Below are 17,319 nucleotides of genomic sequence, written 5' to 3'. Positions count from 1 at the left end.
GTCACAAGGAGCCCATAAGCTTCCGCCTTACAATGTTCATTGAACAACACTCAAGTTTTCTCAACATCTGCAGTCTTGGAACGAAGCAAATCCCGACGACGCTCACGTGACTTCAGAACTCGATATAGAAGCTTTAAAAGCAAGATTCACTTCTACACAACTTTATTCAGCCGTGTTTTGCAGCCGGACTTGAGCAGAAACGCGGGACGGTGCACAGCGAGTGCTCTGCGGAGTCGGATACAGGAACCACCGCGCGCTTGCGTCCGCCTCGGGATTCACTCTATTTGATTGACTTAAACCACTTCAGATGCTTCAGTCTAGAACTTTTGACTGAAATGCAACAGCTAGTTTTCCCACTTTGTCGAGTTTTATTGGAAACGCACGCTTATATAGTAATATTAAACTTATAGAATATGTTTATCGACTTGGAAGTTTGTCAGCACAAAGCTTTATTTATTATTGAAACATCTCAGGCTGGTTTGCAGAGAGAGGAGCGTCATTAGTGCAGGATCTAAGTTGAGGGGGGTGGGATCAGCTGATGATAAGTTACACGTGTTACAGTGCAAGGGTCTTACTTTACTCTCCTCTACACCAAGAGCTAGATTATCACTATCTCCAGTCTGATATGAGAGGTTCACAGGACTGAAGAGGAACAAGCCAACCCCTCTCATATTGCTTTATTTTTATTTTATTGTTTACTCCACAAATTTGACTTGCACCAAAGATGTCCTGCCTGTTGCTTGGAGTACTAAGGAGGTGAGTGTCTTTTAGGCATCATTAATAATCTATTTAAACAAGGTATATCCCCATATACTGTATATTGGGGGCAATATTGCTGAGCTGCAAAACAGAATTAAAGGTCTAGGTATACTTTTATTGATTTTTCTGCTGTCTCAAAATATTCACTATACAGTATCACACCCCTCTTGTTCCTGGTTAAACATCCTTGTTGTGTAGTTTCTTTTGATACTTAAACAAACCTAACTGGTCTATAAAACATTTGTTAACACCCTGTACAATTACAGTTTTAGTTGGGTACTAAACTACAAAAGCCTGTTATTATAATGCAGAATGATCTTTGATAGAGTTATATAGAAATACAGCGTAAATTATAATACTCCAAAGTCCTGTAGTCTGCTATTGCAAAATAATGACATTTGCCACATATTACATCTCACTATTAGACTGAAACTAGTGTTATTGAGTGTGTCACGTACAGGAATGCAGAAACATAAATCACGTATAACTGGCATTCTTCTTTTGAGTTTAGAGACAATGTGCATAAGTCAGAAAAACAGGTTATGAATGAGTAAATATAACCATCACCTTTGACCACACAGAGCAAAGTCACAGCAAGCATTTGTGAGCCATATGTACCACTTTAATATGGAATATTTGGAGATCAATCATATCTCTTTCGAAGCCAAAATGATGAAATTGAACAAAATCTGTATCTACTCTGTCAATCTCTCAACAGAATGAGTGATTACATCAGCACAGGATTTCAAGTAAATATGCAGTGTGAAAGTCTAGTTTGCTAAACTTTACCCTACAGCTGCATGATACTGGGAACTGATTGTTAATGACGTATATGTGTGTATGTGTGCGTGTGTTTTGAATGAAAAATTCTCCTAACTTGTTTAACAGGTTACTTTTGCACTGAAACTCCCTTTAGGTATAGCCTTAATGCATGCGTATGGTTCAAAAAGAAAAGCACCCAAATTTGACTATTTTACACATCTGATATTGGTACGTGTGGTATGTGTTCATGGCATGCATGTGCATAGTCTGCTTGTATAGTGGCCATACCCTGTTTAACCAGACTCTGAGGGGAGGGGAGGGGAGTGAATGCCAGGGAGGCCATCTGATTGGTCAGTTCACATGAGGGTGTGTGTAGCTGCTTATGAGTGATGGTGTAAAGATCAGTGTTTTTTAATGAACGTGAGGAATCGTGGGGGTCAAAACAGTGATTGACTTAGAGACTTTGTTCTAGTGAAGTTTGTATACTTTATGGCTTTGGAAAACAATAGAAGATACTAATGGGGTAGAGAGTGTTGCAATTGGGGTGGGGGTTGGGCTGAACAGAATGAAATGGTAAAAGAAAAGGAACCCACCCTCTGTATCCTTCAGATATCCTTAAGAAACCAGGCATTGCAGTCATGTGCTGTCTTTTTTAGTTGAATGGTCAGTTTGCTAACACTGTTAAAGAATGACAGGCTGGTTTTTGACCCCTATGTAAGTTCAGGAAGCAGATGATTGAATGGATAAGACAAAATGCAGACCCCCTCTTGCATTAATCCTTTCTTTTTACCGAACTTGTGTATTTTCTCTTTCATTAATTCTCATTATTATGGAGGCTTGTTTCCACCATGCAATAAAAAAAATGAAAAGTAAGTTCAACTTTTTACCTCACAATTTAGTCTTTATATTAGGTGTCTTTAACTATTACTACTGGCGTCAATAAAAATGGTTAGGTACAACAAACTTATTGTGTTCATGTTGTACTGCAAAAGACATTTGGTGGTGTTCACTGTTTAGGTGGGATATGGGTAAGGTTAAGACAGGTTTTGTGGTATGAGTAGGTTTAAGGGTGAGTTAAGGCCGGGGTAAGGGAATGTCATTATTATTGTAAACGAACTGTAATAATAGATGTAATTACCGAAATTAATTACAGATGTAAGTATGCCGATATTTGTTAAATATAACTACAATGTAAAAATGTGTGTGCACAATAAGCGCATTGTATTAAATTATTCATTTAAATGTTAGTGCATAGTAGTTAAAGACACTTAATATAAAGTGAGTCAAAAAAGTCAGAATTGCGAGTCATAAAGTCTTGAGATCGAGATTGAAAGAGAATATCCTCTCCTCCCCCTTTTCTGCCTCTTCTTTGTTTCTTTTTTAATTTTATCCAATTTACATTTATGAGTTTGTTAGTTGCATTGACATTCAAGGTATGCTTTTTATCAGTTAATGTGTTCCTTGGGAACCAACGCCATGAACTTGATATTGTCACTTTAAAGCATAATAAATCATTTGCTGTAAATGGAAAAAAATAAAAAACCTTTAGATTAGGGCCCAATTCTCACTATCAATGCCTATTGACTCAATTATAAACTCCTAATTTACTTCTTATTAATAGATAGTAAAGTAGTTTTAGGTAAGGTAGGATTAAGGGATGTAGAATAAGGTCATACAGAATAAGGCATTAATATGTGCTTTATAAGTACTAATAAACATCCAATATCCTAGTAATATGCATGCTAATAAGAAGTGTTTTAGTCAAGACCACCTAATCTGAGACCAAGTCGAGACCAAGACCAATGTGTGTTGAGACCAAGACAAGACCAAGGCTGGGCGAGACCGAGTCGAGACCAGCACTCCTTAAATTCATAAAGATCCACATTACCGTCTGAGAAATGACTTATTTTTAATCAATAGATATAATTAGAATAAGACGCATATAGAGCTGTTACCAATCCAATAAAATTACCCAAATACATTAATGATGTTAATAAATAAATCAGACAATGCACTGGCAATTTAGGAACATCCAAGCAGTTGAGGTCTTGACTGGTCTTGAAACTAAAAAGACAGAGACAAGGCCGAGTACAAATGTGGTCGAGACGGAGACCACATCTAAAAATGTTATTAAGACCGGTCTCAAGTACTACAAGCAACACTACTAATAAGCAACTTGTTAATAGTGAGAATTGGACCCCAAACTAAAGTGTTACCAACATTTTTTAGACAATTAGATAAAATAAATGTTTCCCAAAAAGGACAAATTAAAATCTGAACTCGACTGGGTCAATGACAAAAAAATTCTTAAGCCCTGCAAAAGTTTGACTGGTTGTGCACATGTAGCATATTTAATTCCAAGGGACACTGTATAATATTGCAGCTTCTAAATCACTTATCTTTCAGTTTCGGTCAAAGATCGGTGTTAAAGTACATCCAGCAGTTATGATGCAATATTCATGCTGACAATATTCATACTGTCAGCTTAAATGAATGTTCATTCATTAATGTAACACGTCATGGATCTCACATATCCATCTATTGTATACATTATCTACAGTCTTTGGCTTAGACTTTAAATTGAATTGGGTTTAGAAATGTTCCACCTGAAAATCTTTATAGGCCTTTTAGATTAGCCACCTTATTTTTAGTATATAAGAGCACTCACTTTTTTTGACTTGAATGTGCAAGTCTTCCGGTGTCATCAGCCTCCAGTTATTTTAGCTGTTCAAAAGTCCATTATGCTCATGCATAGAATCATGCAAAATTATGTAAAAATGCCCATCTTGGCGAGTATCCTAAACATAGTCGGTTATGTGAATGTATGTAAACAATCAAGAAAGACCGTGCATTACTCTTAAAGTGACAGCAGCCTAATATTCTTGCTGCTGTCTGTGTTTTTTGTGTTATGTTATGTTATGTACAAATAATAAATCACTCACTGCTCTTGACTGAATAACTTTAATAAGGATGAATCTATATTTCATGTATACCGTGAAGACTATGCCGTGTTATTTTACATTTGATTACTTAATTCAATTTCTGTACCTCTTGTTGACTCCTGTTGGACCTACCTGAAAAACACTGTTTATTTCAATTGTATCTTTGTTCTATTGTATTTATTTGTGCTATTGCTTGTAGTATTCATCCTACGAAGAATGTGTAACGCCTCGTGCAGTTCAAAACGCTTACGCTACATCCGACGTCATACGTCACACCAGATACGCTTTTTTCCCGTAAGTTGAATACCGAAGGCGTTCCTCCGGAAGCTAGATATTTTACTTTATAACATGTTAAATATGGATATTTTTCTTACAAAAACCCATCTGTTCGCTTCAGAAGGCCTTTATTAACCTCCCTGGAGCTGTGTGGAGTACTTTTTATGGATGGATGCACTTTCTTAGGCTTTAAATTTTGGGCTGCCATTTTAATGCTTGGATTAGCCAGGAAATGTTTTATATAACTCTGATTGTATTTGTCTAAAAGAAGAATGTCATATACACCTAGGATGGCTTCAGGGTGAGTAAATCATGGGGTAATTTTCATTTTTGGGTGAACTATGCCTTTAAGCTCTTAGTGCTGCACTCATTTTCATTCACTCATTCAGTGAACTATATTGCAATATTAATGCAGTAATGTAGGGAATAGTGAATAGATGATTTCAAGTACAGGCTTTCATCAGTGTTTTGAACAAAACAGTTGAGTGAATGATTTAAATGACTCACAAAAGACAGTCACTTGTCGCCACCCACTGGCATATTGATTGATTCCCACCACTAATGCACAAACTGACAGTCCTTCTACGTGCAAACACAGTCATTGTTGTTGGATTGTATATCAACACTCCTAATGTTCATAATACAATAATACTTTTCAGTTCTGTATGGTGTGTGTGCTCGTAAAATGTGTAAAACTAACCAAGAATGAAGTGTTTTGTTGGTTCACCCATTCTTATGCCATTAATCCTTCATTTGTTTTACTGTTTGCGTGTGCCCATGTAGGCGAAATGCCATCAATACAGCTTCAGTGGGAGCGCGGTCCCTCGCCTCCATCCCCTCTCTGCCCACATCAGTGGCTGAGTTTGTGTCTGGCGCAGTGGCTGAGTGTAAACCTGCTAAAGTGCACGTTGTCACAGGCACACCAGAGGAGACCGCAGACATCCTGGCCAACCTGGAGAAAGAGGGCATGGTAAAGAAACTCAGCAAATATGAAAACTGGTAAGTTGTTTTTGGCTTATATTGTAAGTATTTTAAAGTGCACCTATTATGCTTTTTCAGATGTAACCAGATGCTTTTACAATTGTCAAGTTTAGCTGGAATGCGTCTCAGACCACCTCCTGAAGTAGTTTCAGTGATCGGATTTAAATCTCAAAGTGTTTTAGATCTCAATCTCAAAGTGTTTTAGAGGGCACTTAGTCTTTTCACGATCGGATGGCTATCTGAGCGGAGAAAGTGAATGGAGTGACCAGGTGTAAACAGCCCCTCTGGCTCGAATTGATATGGTAATGATGATATGGTATATGGTAATGGTAAGGGGCGTTTTGTTTCCGACACGCGCTGTAAACAGTAGATCAATCACAACAGACTGACCATCTGACCAAACAGAGCAGAGTAGGCTTTCGGAAAGGAGGGGTTTAGAGACTGAATCCTTTATTAAGCTGTTTAAGACACTGTGAGAAAATAGATAATGATGCAATGTATATTATGAGAAAATTATAATATAATAGAGGCACTTTAAGAAATACTGATGATAAAATGAATGGTCTGACATAACTTAATTCTGATTTCTGTGTGCAGCTGGCTGGCACGTACTGACCCTAAAGATGTGGCTCGCGTGGAGAGCAAGACAGTGATCGTCACGAAAAACCAAAGAGACACTGTCCCCATCCCCACCGGAGGTGCCAAGTCCCAGCTGGGTAGCTGGATGAGTGAGGGAGACTTCAAGAAGGCCAGAGAGGACCGCTTTCCTGGGAGCATGGCAGGTGTGTGTTTCTCAAATCACTGATCAATTACTGAAACCTGTCAAATAGTAAATCCAACCATCAGAAAAAAAAGTTGAAATATGTCTTAAAAAAATATTTGTTTTATTGATTTTGAATATAAAATGATGAATATTATTATGAAAAATGTAAAGTTATTGTATATGACAAGGACAAGAATCAATGCAAACATGCAATAATATTGACCCCACTGTGATCCAGGCATCTGAATCAGCTCTTTAAAATACTGAAAGTACACTTTTCTATATTGTTTGCCTGGATATATACCTGGTTATAATGCTTTTCTCCATTATTTGATTATCATATGATGAATTACTGCTGCCATGATCAATAGCAAATGTACACAAACCAGACCTCTCTTAAATCAAATTAATTTTGCTGCAGTGCCTGCCTTTTGTGGAGCAATAGTGCAGAGTTAATTGCGTAAAATATAATCCTGACTAGCATAGGAGGCATGTTTGAACTGAAAATAATAACTTTTCATTTTGTAAAACACATACACAGATTCCCATCAGTAGAGCTTCCTGAAATATAAATTTAAAACCCAAATGTTGTTCATCAGTCCTCATGATCATGTAGAAGCTGGGAAGAAACTTTTGTAATGCCTAAAAAGTCTGAATATTTCTTACTTTCTGCCCCTCTGTAGGACGCACTATGTATGTGATCCCCTTCAGTATGGGCCCTGTGAACTCTTCTCTTGCTAAGTTTGGAGTTCAGGTGACAGATTCTCCATATGTGGTGGCTAGCATGGGCGTCATGACACGTATGGGGACACCTGTGCTGGAGAAACTTGCAGAGGGGGCGGAGTTTGTACGCTGCCAGCACTCGCTGGGCCGACCTTTACCACTTAAAGGTACCTTAACTGCTTTATTTTGATGTCAGATTAAATGTAAATGTGATTCCATCCATCAAATGAAATTCTAAATTTCACCAATTCCTTCAAATGGTCCAAATTTTTCTTTTTAAATAACAAAATTATTTATAATATCATCTGGCTATGTACACAACCTTTCAAAAGTCTGGGGTTAAGATTGTTTAATGTTTTTAGTTTTTAGTCTCTTATGCTCACCAAGGTTGTATTTATTTGATACAGTAAAAACAGCAATATTCTGTATTTTGCTGTATTATTAAAATAATTAATTATTCACATTATTATTAATATTCTAAATAATTTTTAACAATTTAAAATAACATTTCTTTTTATTATCAATGCTGAAAAATGTTGTGCTGCTTAATATTTTAAGTTAATAAAAAAATATATATTTTGTAACATAATAAATGTCTTTTAATGTCACTTTTGATCAATTTAATGTCCTTGTCGAGTCAATTTCTTAAAAAAAAAAGCTTACTGCCCCCCCAAACCTTTGAGCGATAGTGTATATATATTTATTTTTCTTATCTATATCTCTTTCTCTGCTCTTCCCGCACAGCTCCTTTAGTAAACAGCTGGCCTTGTAACCCAGAGAAGGTGTTGATCTCACATCTCCCAGACACCAGGCAGATCTTATCCTTCGGCAGCGGTTACGGTGGAAACTCGCTCCTTGGAAAGAAGTGCTTTGCTCTTCGCATCGCCTCACGCATCGCCAAAGACGAAGGCTGGTTGGCTGAACATATGCTGGTATGGGACATCAGACAAAATCCTGGATCTTGCTTGCGAGTTTACACCAATGCATCTAACTGACATACTACTCTCTTAGCTGGAGTATTCATTTCTAAACATGATGTTGATACTCGTCCCTGTTTCTCTTCCCTCCAGATTCTGGGAATCACAAATCCTCAGGGTGTAAAACGGTACATTGCAGCAGCGTTCCCGAGCGCTTGTGGGAAAACTAACCTGGCAATGATGAAACCATCACAGCCAGGCTGGAAGGTTGAGTGTGTGGGCGATGACATCGCCTGGATGAAATTTGACAGTCAGGGTGAGAAATATGACTTGTCCTAGACAGCAACTATTGACACAAGTGTGGGTTTATGGGCAGCCAGAAAATTACACCATATCTCTTATTTTGGCATGTTTATTGGGCAGCAAAGAGAGAACTAATTAATATAAAAATAATTGCGTGGCTCCGCAAACAAAACACTGTAAAAATAGTTGCTCATGTTTGCAGTAGAGTGTATTAATGCATGATGTGAGGAATCTGTTGAGGGGAATACTGTTGTTTATGATTATAAATAGATGTTTTCAATACAAACGGTGGTGCATTTTGACTCTCTTCACCAGGCAAACTTAGAGCTATCAATCCAGAGAATGGTTTCTTTGGAGTTGCCCCCGGGACGTCCCTAAAGACCAACCCTCATGCCATGGCAACCATCTCCAGAAACACAGTGTTCACTAACGTAGGAGAGACCAGCGATGGGGGTGTGTGGTGGGAGGGTCTGGATCCACCTGCACCTGGAATCAAACTCACAGACTGGCATGGAAAATCTTGGAAATATGGTAAGATCATTGATAAGTTAAATCATTTTTACTGAACTGTCACCCCCCTTTTTGAGCATAGACATGAAAATGCGCTATCCAAACATAAACCGTTTATACTTACATATGTTAGGTCCATATGTGTTTGTGTTATGTCGTGAATGTGAAAATGAACTGCTACCTCCTCTGTCAGCTCTAGCCACTGAAAAGAAATAAGCGGAGAAATCAGGTCAATTTCAAAAGCTGGTCAGTCTGATGTGGTGTTGCCTGAGCTCATTACTATTCATGAGCTCGTCCAGTTGAGACCGCACCCACAGAATTCGCCTAGCTCAGTGCCAGTTTTCGGGGCTTATTTTCCGATAATTACCGGCGGACAATAATTATCCCGCTTATTATACGGCTACTTGCCAAAACGAGAAAAGAAACTTAACACAATGGGTCTTTAAAAATGATTTTGCTACCGTTTCGTGGCTTCCGCTGGCAAAATAAATAGTTCGCCACACAGATAGAACTTGACAGTTTCGGGTGTTGCGTAGCAACGTCTAACTAGCTGACTTTCACTTTCAATGAAATTCCATTGCAATAAGCGAATTATATTAAAGACGTGAATCAAAAGCACAAAACCCATTGCCACTGACAGCGGTCATTATATACTTTGCAGCGGTAATTATATAGATTTAACAGACCTCCGAACATTGGGAAGGCCCATTCATGTGAATGGAACTTTCTGCAGCACTCTGAAGAGCTGTGTAATAAGCTATAAGAACATGCTGTAATTATCATTTCAAATGGCAAAACTACCAGGCTCAAACCATCTTTGCTTCTGTAATGCCAAAATTACAAGTAGGCTATTTGTCTTTGAATGTCTATCTAAAGGCCTGTACACACCGGGACGAATATCGCGCGCGCTTATCGCCAGCGTTTTTCGTGCCGTTTTTCGGCGCGTCTTGAGTGTTCACACCCAAACGATTTTCACTGGCGCTGCGCCGAGTGAACGTGCACATTCAGTCGATGCGCTCCCGGTACACAAGATGGTGCTGCGGCACTTTAAGCGTCTGACACTCGCTTGTCACACAGAAGGAGAAGAGAGACAGTATTTACGTGCTTGCCAAAACCATAGACATATTATGTATATGGACAAAACCATTCACACACTTTTTGCTAACTGGCAAGCAGCATTAGCAGTTCATCTTCTTCTTTGTCTACTTACTACTTCTTCGTCGTATCAATGTGTGCTCGGGAAGACCGTTTTGTGCTTGAGCGCCACCAAGTCGTGTTTTACTGTCACTTCAGCAGCTCCAGGCACGTGAACAAAAGCGCCAATCTCATTGGTCGGACAGTTTTTTACGCGCCGCGTCAAAATAAAAAAACGAACCCGAGGCGTTTTTTTAAAAATGACGCTTTTACGCCTGGCGTTTTGCGCGTCGGTGTGAACACTCACATTGGCGCCCATTGTTTAGTCCCGAGGCGTTAAACGTCGGCGATAAACGCGTGCGAAAATCGTCCCGGTGTGAACAGGCCTTAAGGCAGTCGCCATGCCTCCAAATGCAGGCATAAGCCCTTTTTGTCATATAAACACATTTGGCCACTAACCAATAGTGTAATGTTTTAAAAGTGAAAATGTCAGAAGACGATTGCCACGATTACATTTTATAACTTTTCAAACTGTTTGATGGTTTACTTGCACATAAATTACCATTCAGAAACATCCATGGCTAAACGAGCTGTTTGCAGTTGTTGTGGTGCTTGTCTCCTCTTCAGATTCAGGGTCAGGTAATATACACGAAGAAGCCATTTCTGCAGCGATTTCAGACAGTAGTAAACAAAGTTCCTCTACTTGTTGCTGGGTAAAGGATGCTGATAGCCAGGCTCTCATTGGCTAGCTGTTAGCCAATCAGAGTCAAGCAGCTTAGCTAGTTGAATATTAATGAGAACGGCCGAAAATCGAGCTGAGTTTTCCTGCAGGCTTTCTATACCACGCTTGAATGGCTTGAAACCAGGTAACCAAGGCATTTTTTCCACAAAACATGTTACAGAGTCTATGGTAAAACTTCAGACATTACCACAAAAGTAATGAAATACATGTGGCAGGGCACCTTTTAATGAAGACACTCATCAGCACTTCAAAAAATGAAAGAGTAAAAAGTAGGGAATCTAGGGATGCACCGATACCATTTTTTAAGGACTGAGTACCAATATTTTTTTTCTGGTACTCGCCGATACCTATACATTTATTAATTTCCCTTTTTTTTGGTGATGTGGCAGTTTTCCAAGAACAACACAGTGAGACTAATGAATGTAGGACAGCTTCTTTATTATTACTCGAATGAAAAAAGTATTATTGACAGTGGTTGATCATCGAGAATAATGAATTGGGTAAGCACCTCTGTTATTTTGAAAGCTCTTGGATTATCTCTTGACATTTTCTCTCGTCTTGCAAGGGTTTGCTGCAGCGTTTGTTGCCGAATGCTGCTACTGCTAGCGGCAAATTCTCTGTGCTCATTTTTGTGTTTTAATTTCAGATGTTTTATCAGGTTACTTGTATTATATGTACTGGGTTTTGCACCTGCTGCAGCCAGTGTCTCTGTGCATGGAAAATTCTGTCTGTTATTATTAAAATTCTGAAAGTTATGTCACGTGAGGTATCGGTCTTTGCTATCTGGGATTTTACGAGTATGAGTACATGAGCTTGGTATTGGGGCCGATACCGATACTGGTACTGATACATAGTAAAAAGGTTATAGAAGTTTAAATTTACTGTTAAACAAATGTACTCTACCAAACATTTTAATTTTTTACAAAATACAAATTTTACAAAACAATTGTTAATCTAAAAATGCCATATGTCTAACCAAGTTGTTTTCCAAATTTGAAGTTGATATAATAATTGAAGTTCCCAGATTTTGTTTAGGCGCTGTACCAAAAATAACCACCGGGTGTCAACCACATTCCATTTCATTTTATGCGTTGTCCTGTCACAACTGAATACATTTCTGTCACAATATCACTTCTATCACAAAACAATCACCAAATAAATCTTGAGTCTCAGACCTTTCCAGCGATATGAGTTTTGTCAAGATTAGAAAATGTTTTGATTATAAAATAGTATAATAGCCTGCTAAAAGGAATTGAAATACTGTTCCATGGTAAAGCAATGTCTGATTTCAAAATGGGTGTAAGCTTTCCAATTAGCTTTATGATGATTAATAAAATATGTGATTCAATAAAAAAAAAACGGCAATCGTCCCATTGACAGTTAAGAGAAACATTCATTAATATATAAATATAATTTATAAATATAAGAATTGATAAGATTATTATATAAATGTAACTTATAATTTATTGAACTCCTCTTCTGTTTCTCAGGTGATTCTACACTGTGTGCTCACCCGAACTCCAGGTTTTGTGCCCCTGCTGGCCAGTGCCCTATCATAGACCCACGCTGGGAGAGTGATGAGGGCGTCCCTATTGATGCCATTGTATTTGGTGGCAGAAGACCAGAAGGTGGGTGTCGTGGAAAAAAGAAACTTTAATAATTATCACGAAGCTGGAATTGAAAAACAGAAGCTAAGTGTCTTTTAAAGCTTTTATTCTTGCCAAGAAGGTCAATTCGGACATACAGGTTGTGCAGTCAGAAAAGACAAAAACCAAAGCCTATCACTCGTTCTTTTATACTCTCATTTCAATGGGTGAGGGCCAATAACACAAAACACAATAACAAACTCCTTAGTTGGTGTTATCTGCAGCTGTCCCACCTTCAGTGAAAACACAAAACCTTCCGAGAACTTGTTCAAGGCTACAGACAACGCAGTATCAAAATGTATCAAACACAAATGTGTTTACTTCGGAAAACTAGAATTCCCCTTATATTTAACAAAAACAATATAATTAAAAATGCCTTGTGAATATGGTTTGATATAGTTTATGTTCAAAATTTCCCTTACAGTGGGTGTCACTGAATAAATTTCTTTATACCAAGATATTGTTACACTACATACTATAGCCAGCAGCTATCATTCTGCAGCTCTCGCCTGGTCGCCACTGAAGCTAAGCAGGGTTGAGCCTGGTCAGTACCTGGATGGGAGACTCCTTAAACTCTGTTTTTTTTGGGTCGACAGCTTATAAAAACTTATTTCTGTGTTTATTTAGCTTGTTTGTTGTACACTTTGTCACATATCAGCTTTTAGACATTGTTCTGTTTTTTTTTTTTATAAGTCCGAAATGACAAGGATGCCGCCTCACACAATGCAAAGTCAATGGAGAGTGTTGGATTGTTTTCCCCCCTGGTGGGCGTGGTCTTCAGATTGACGCGTGTCGCTCCCTTTCCCCCGGTGTGGGCGTGGCCTAAATACGCTCTGTCTCTATATATACTGATTGGCTTCTTCACTCTGTCTCCACCAATAAGTTGGTGTGTGGTGGGCGTTCTGGCACAATATGGCTGCCGTCGCTGAATCTTATTATATATATATATATATATATATATATATATAATACACACACTTTTATGATACTTTGATACTTAACAGGGATGCAATACATTTATCAAAAGTGACTGTAAAGACATTTATGTTACAAAAAAAGTTGTTTCCACAAATATTTTAAGAAGTACAACTGTTTTCTACATTAAATATAATAAATGTTTCTTGAGCACCAAATCAGCATATTAGAATGATTTCTGAAGGATCATGTGACACTGAAGACTGGAGTAATAATGCTTAAAGGAACATGCCACTATTTTTGAAAATAGGCCCATTTTCCGTCTCCCCTAGAGTTAAACAGTTGAGTTTTACCGTTTTCGAACCCATTCAGCCGATCTCCGGGTCTGGCAGTAGCACTTTTAGCATAGCTTAGCATAGATCATTGAATCTGATTAGACCGTTAGCATCTCACTCAAAAAAATGACCAAAGAGATATTACACAGTGCCTGAAAATAGTCCCCAGCACACTCCCTGTGCAAGCAGGTTGTCACGTTGGTTATGTTGACGGAAGTTAGCCTATTTTCAGGCGCTGTGTAATATTGCGCCGCTGCACTCATGGTACGGCAGCAATCCTTGATTATTACGCAGGAAAGAGAGTATAGTTCCTAGCCATATCGCTCTAGAAAATCACAACTTTTCATTTTCCGTCGGCCTTAGTACACAATGTAACTACAGAAGAGTCAAGTTTTAAATAGGAAAAATATCGAAACTCTTTGAGTGAGATGCTAACGGTCTAATCAGATTCAATGATCTATGCTATAAGTGCTACCGCCAGACCCGGAGATCGGCTGAATGGATTCGAAAACGGTAAAACTCAACTGTTTAACTCTGTTTTCAAAAATAGTGGCGTGTTCCTAAAATTCAGCTTTCCATCACAGAAATAAATTACATTTTAATACAGTTATTTTAAATTGTATTAATATTTCACAATATTGCTGGTTTTATTACAAGACTTCTTTCAAGAACATTTTAAAAATCTTACTGACCCCAAACTTTCCAACAGTAGTGTGTATATATATACATACATATGTTATACATTATCATCTCAAAATTTACCTGTCTTTTTCCCCAGGTGTGCCTTTGGTGTATGAGTCATTTAACTGGCGTCATGGTGTGTTTGTGGGTGCAGCCATGAGATCTGAATCCACGGCCGCTGCTGAACATAAAGGTACAAACTTTCCTTTCTCCATATTATAAATAATGCGTACACTACAATTCAAGTACTTAGTGACAAACTGAACAAAAACCTGACACTGTTTTTCATAAATGACAATATTTATGGCTCATTTTCCTTAGGCAAAGCAATCATGCATGACCCCTTCGCAATGCGTCCTTTCTTCGGCTACAACTTCGGCGACTATCTGACCCACTGGTTGAGTATGGAGACGCGCAAAGGCCCGACCCAGCTCCCTAAGATCTTCCACGTCAACTGGTTCCGGAAAGATCAGAAGACCGGCTCTTTCCTGTGGCCAGGGTTCGGAGAGAACGCCCGTGTCCTAGAGTGGATCTTCAAGCGTTGCGGCCGTACCAGTGAAGACGAGGCTGCCACCAAGAGCATTGTGGGATGGATTCCTCAAAACGGTGCCATAAACACAGAAGGCCTGGGTGGGAATGTCGATATGGGTGCCCTCTTTGACCTGCCCAAACCCTTCTGGCAGAAGGAAACACAGGAGCTTCGGACCTACTTCACCCAGCAGGTTGGAGCTGATCTACCCGCACAAGTGGAGGGAGAGCTGAGGGCGCTGGAAGAGAGAGTGAGGGAATGAACAGACACTACATAACATTGATGTTGAGTAGATGTGAGGAATAGGATGGGTTGAGGTGGAGGTAACTGTTTTAATGTGACTGACTGTTGCACTGCAGTGGACACTGCATCTGAGAAACACAAAACCAAAACGTTCACTAGATGCCATCAGTGGTATCAATAACTAGGTGCCTTATTTTATCTTACAGTAGAGGGTAAAAACTCATTTTAATGTTTACAAGCTATCTACCAAAATGCCATTTTAGATTATCTTCGGTTCAAACAAGATCACATGATCAATTTAAACCACAACATCTTAAAAAAATGTACGAGTACACTAACTTTTATCTACTTATTTTAAGCAAAAAATATCAGAAGGAAAGCACCAATATCATCATTGGTTACCTAATGAAAACCAAATTTTTATTTTCAAAGAATGTGCCTTTTATCTGTGTAATATGATTGACATGATTCAGGTTGAGCTCGGGTTGAAGGATCTGGACCAAAGAGCACCAGCGAGTCTTTGAATGTGTGTATGTTTTTACCTGAGCTGATGGAATAAATACAACTCTAAAACAAACTTTATGTGTGTCAGTCGGTTTTCTTATATCACAATAGTTGCAATAAACTGTTTCATAAACTACTGACGTAGTAACACGTTACTAGCCTACATGTACTTACTATAGTAATAACAGTAAATTATGCATAATTACAAGTAACTCACCCCTAACCGTAACTCTATAGTAAGTACATGTAGTTAATATTACTCAGTACTCATTTGAGTACAATGTAACGTCACATTAAAATAAAATAAGCGTGTTTTATACTTCATACAATGCCATAAATCTCACTTATAGAGTGTCCATTCTGTTTTGAACAGGACGTTGTCACATAAGATTCATTGTGAATGTGAATTTTACCAAAATGAACACAAATACTCAGGGTTCTTAGTTAACCCTGTAACATATGAATAAAAACCTGCTTACTTTGTAAAAATGTCCCCTTCAATTCGTGGTTCACCCGTCTTTTTGCTGTGAAATCTTTAATGATTTTTATAATTATACTAAAATGACTTTTACTTGTTAAAAAACATGAATCAGAGGGCAGAAGGTATGTGAAAGATTGTGTACAACAGAATTTTCAGCATATTTTGTTTTTCATCAAATTGATAAAGATATGTGTGAGCAAAATGGAAAACCAAACTAATGTCATTTTTGCTATTGAGTGTACACTACAAAATTCAAATCTACAGTATAGCACTGACCACATACACACGTCTTTACTATGGTAGGATCTATAACACTCGCCTCAGAGAGACTTCTGTGCTTATTTTTCTGTAACTACTGTGCTGAAAGTAGATGCACACTATGATACAATTAAAGCAAGGCTAAATTTACCTAAAACTAAAACAGAAGCAAAAAATCCTCCAACACAGCCAGTAATCATGGGTCCACCCTGTCCTGAAATAAAAATTAAATTAAATACTACGCGCGCACCCACACGTACACACGTATCTTCAGCCTTTTTGAAAGACATAACAACCAGCAGGGGTCACTCATACACTCATAAATGAAAGAAACAGGTAATTTTGCTGAAATACATCTATCGGGTGAATTCAGGGTGATTGGGACACTTTGTCCTAGTCATCTCAATGGCAAAAAGTGTCCCAAACACCCTGAATTCACACTACAGTTTTTGGCAAACATAAGTTACTTATGCAACAATAATAACAATATTCGATTAAAAAAAAAAAAAAAAAAAAAACACGATTATACTAAGGGTGGTTGCTAAGAGTGTTGTGCAGTGATATAACCTACACAGATCTGTTCGGTGAAGCGATCATAACCGTGTAAACAAACCACTGTTATTGACCAGTCAGCATCAAAGACCAGAGTTATCCATTTTAAAAGATGTATTTTTATTCTAGACAAAATGTTTACTACTGCAAAACAAGTCTTGTGGCCCATACTGTGAAGGAGGATTTAAACAACAACCACAAAAAACAACAGCAGTAAAACCCTTTAAATTGACACTGAATGTGACAGGGTAAGCTACATTTCTCAAACACTGCCAACCATTTTGTCAGGTGTGAGAGAGAACCCCAGAGAAGGCAAGTAACTCAGTCTTTTAATGGAAAAATAGGCAAAACAGCCGCTGGCAC

General features: G+C 38.3%; 1 protein-coding gene across 1 annotated transcript; it reads left to right on the top strand.

Moving 5' to 3' along the window:
• pck2 (phosphoenolpyruvate carboxykinase 2 (mitochondrial)) lies at positions 1-16,344 on the top strand. Its single transcript, XM_079806031.1, has 10 exons — positions 1-756; positions 5,523-5,738; positions 6,318-6,502; positions 7,167-7,373; positions 7,951-8,138; positions 8,277-8,439; positions 8,742-8,957; positions 12,303-12,440; positions 14,487-14,582; positions 14,711-16,344. Exons 1-10 carry the CDS (start codon positions 725-727, stop codon positions 15,178-15,180), a joined length of 1,911 nt encoding a protein of 636 aa, XP_079662157.1. The 5' UTR covers positions 1-724; the 3' UTR covers positions 15,181-16,344.
• The last annotated feature ends 975 nt before the right edge of the window (positions 16,345-17,319 follow it).

Source organism: Gobio gobio (assembly GCF_949357685.1).
Source record: "Gobio gobio genome assembly, chromosome: 23".
NCBI lineage: Eukaryota > Metazoa > Chordata > Actinopteri > Cypriniformes > Gobionidae > Gobio > Gobio gobio.
This window is presented reverse-complemented; position numbering and strand designations above follow the sequence as displayed.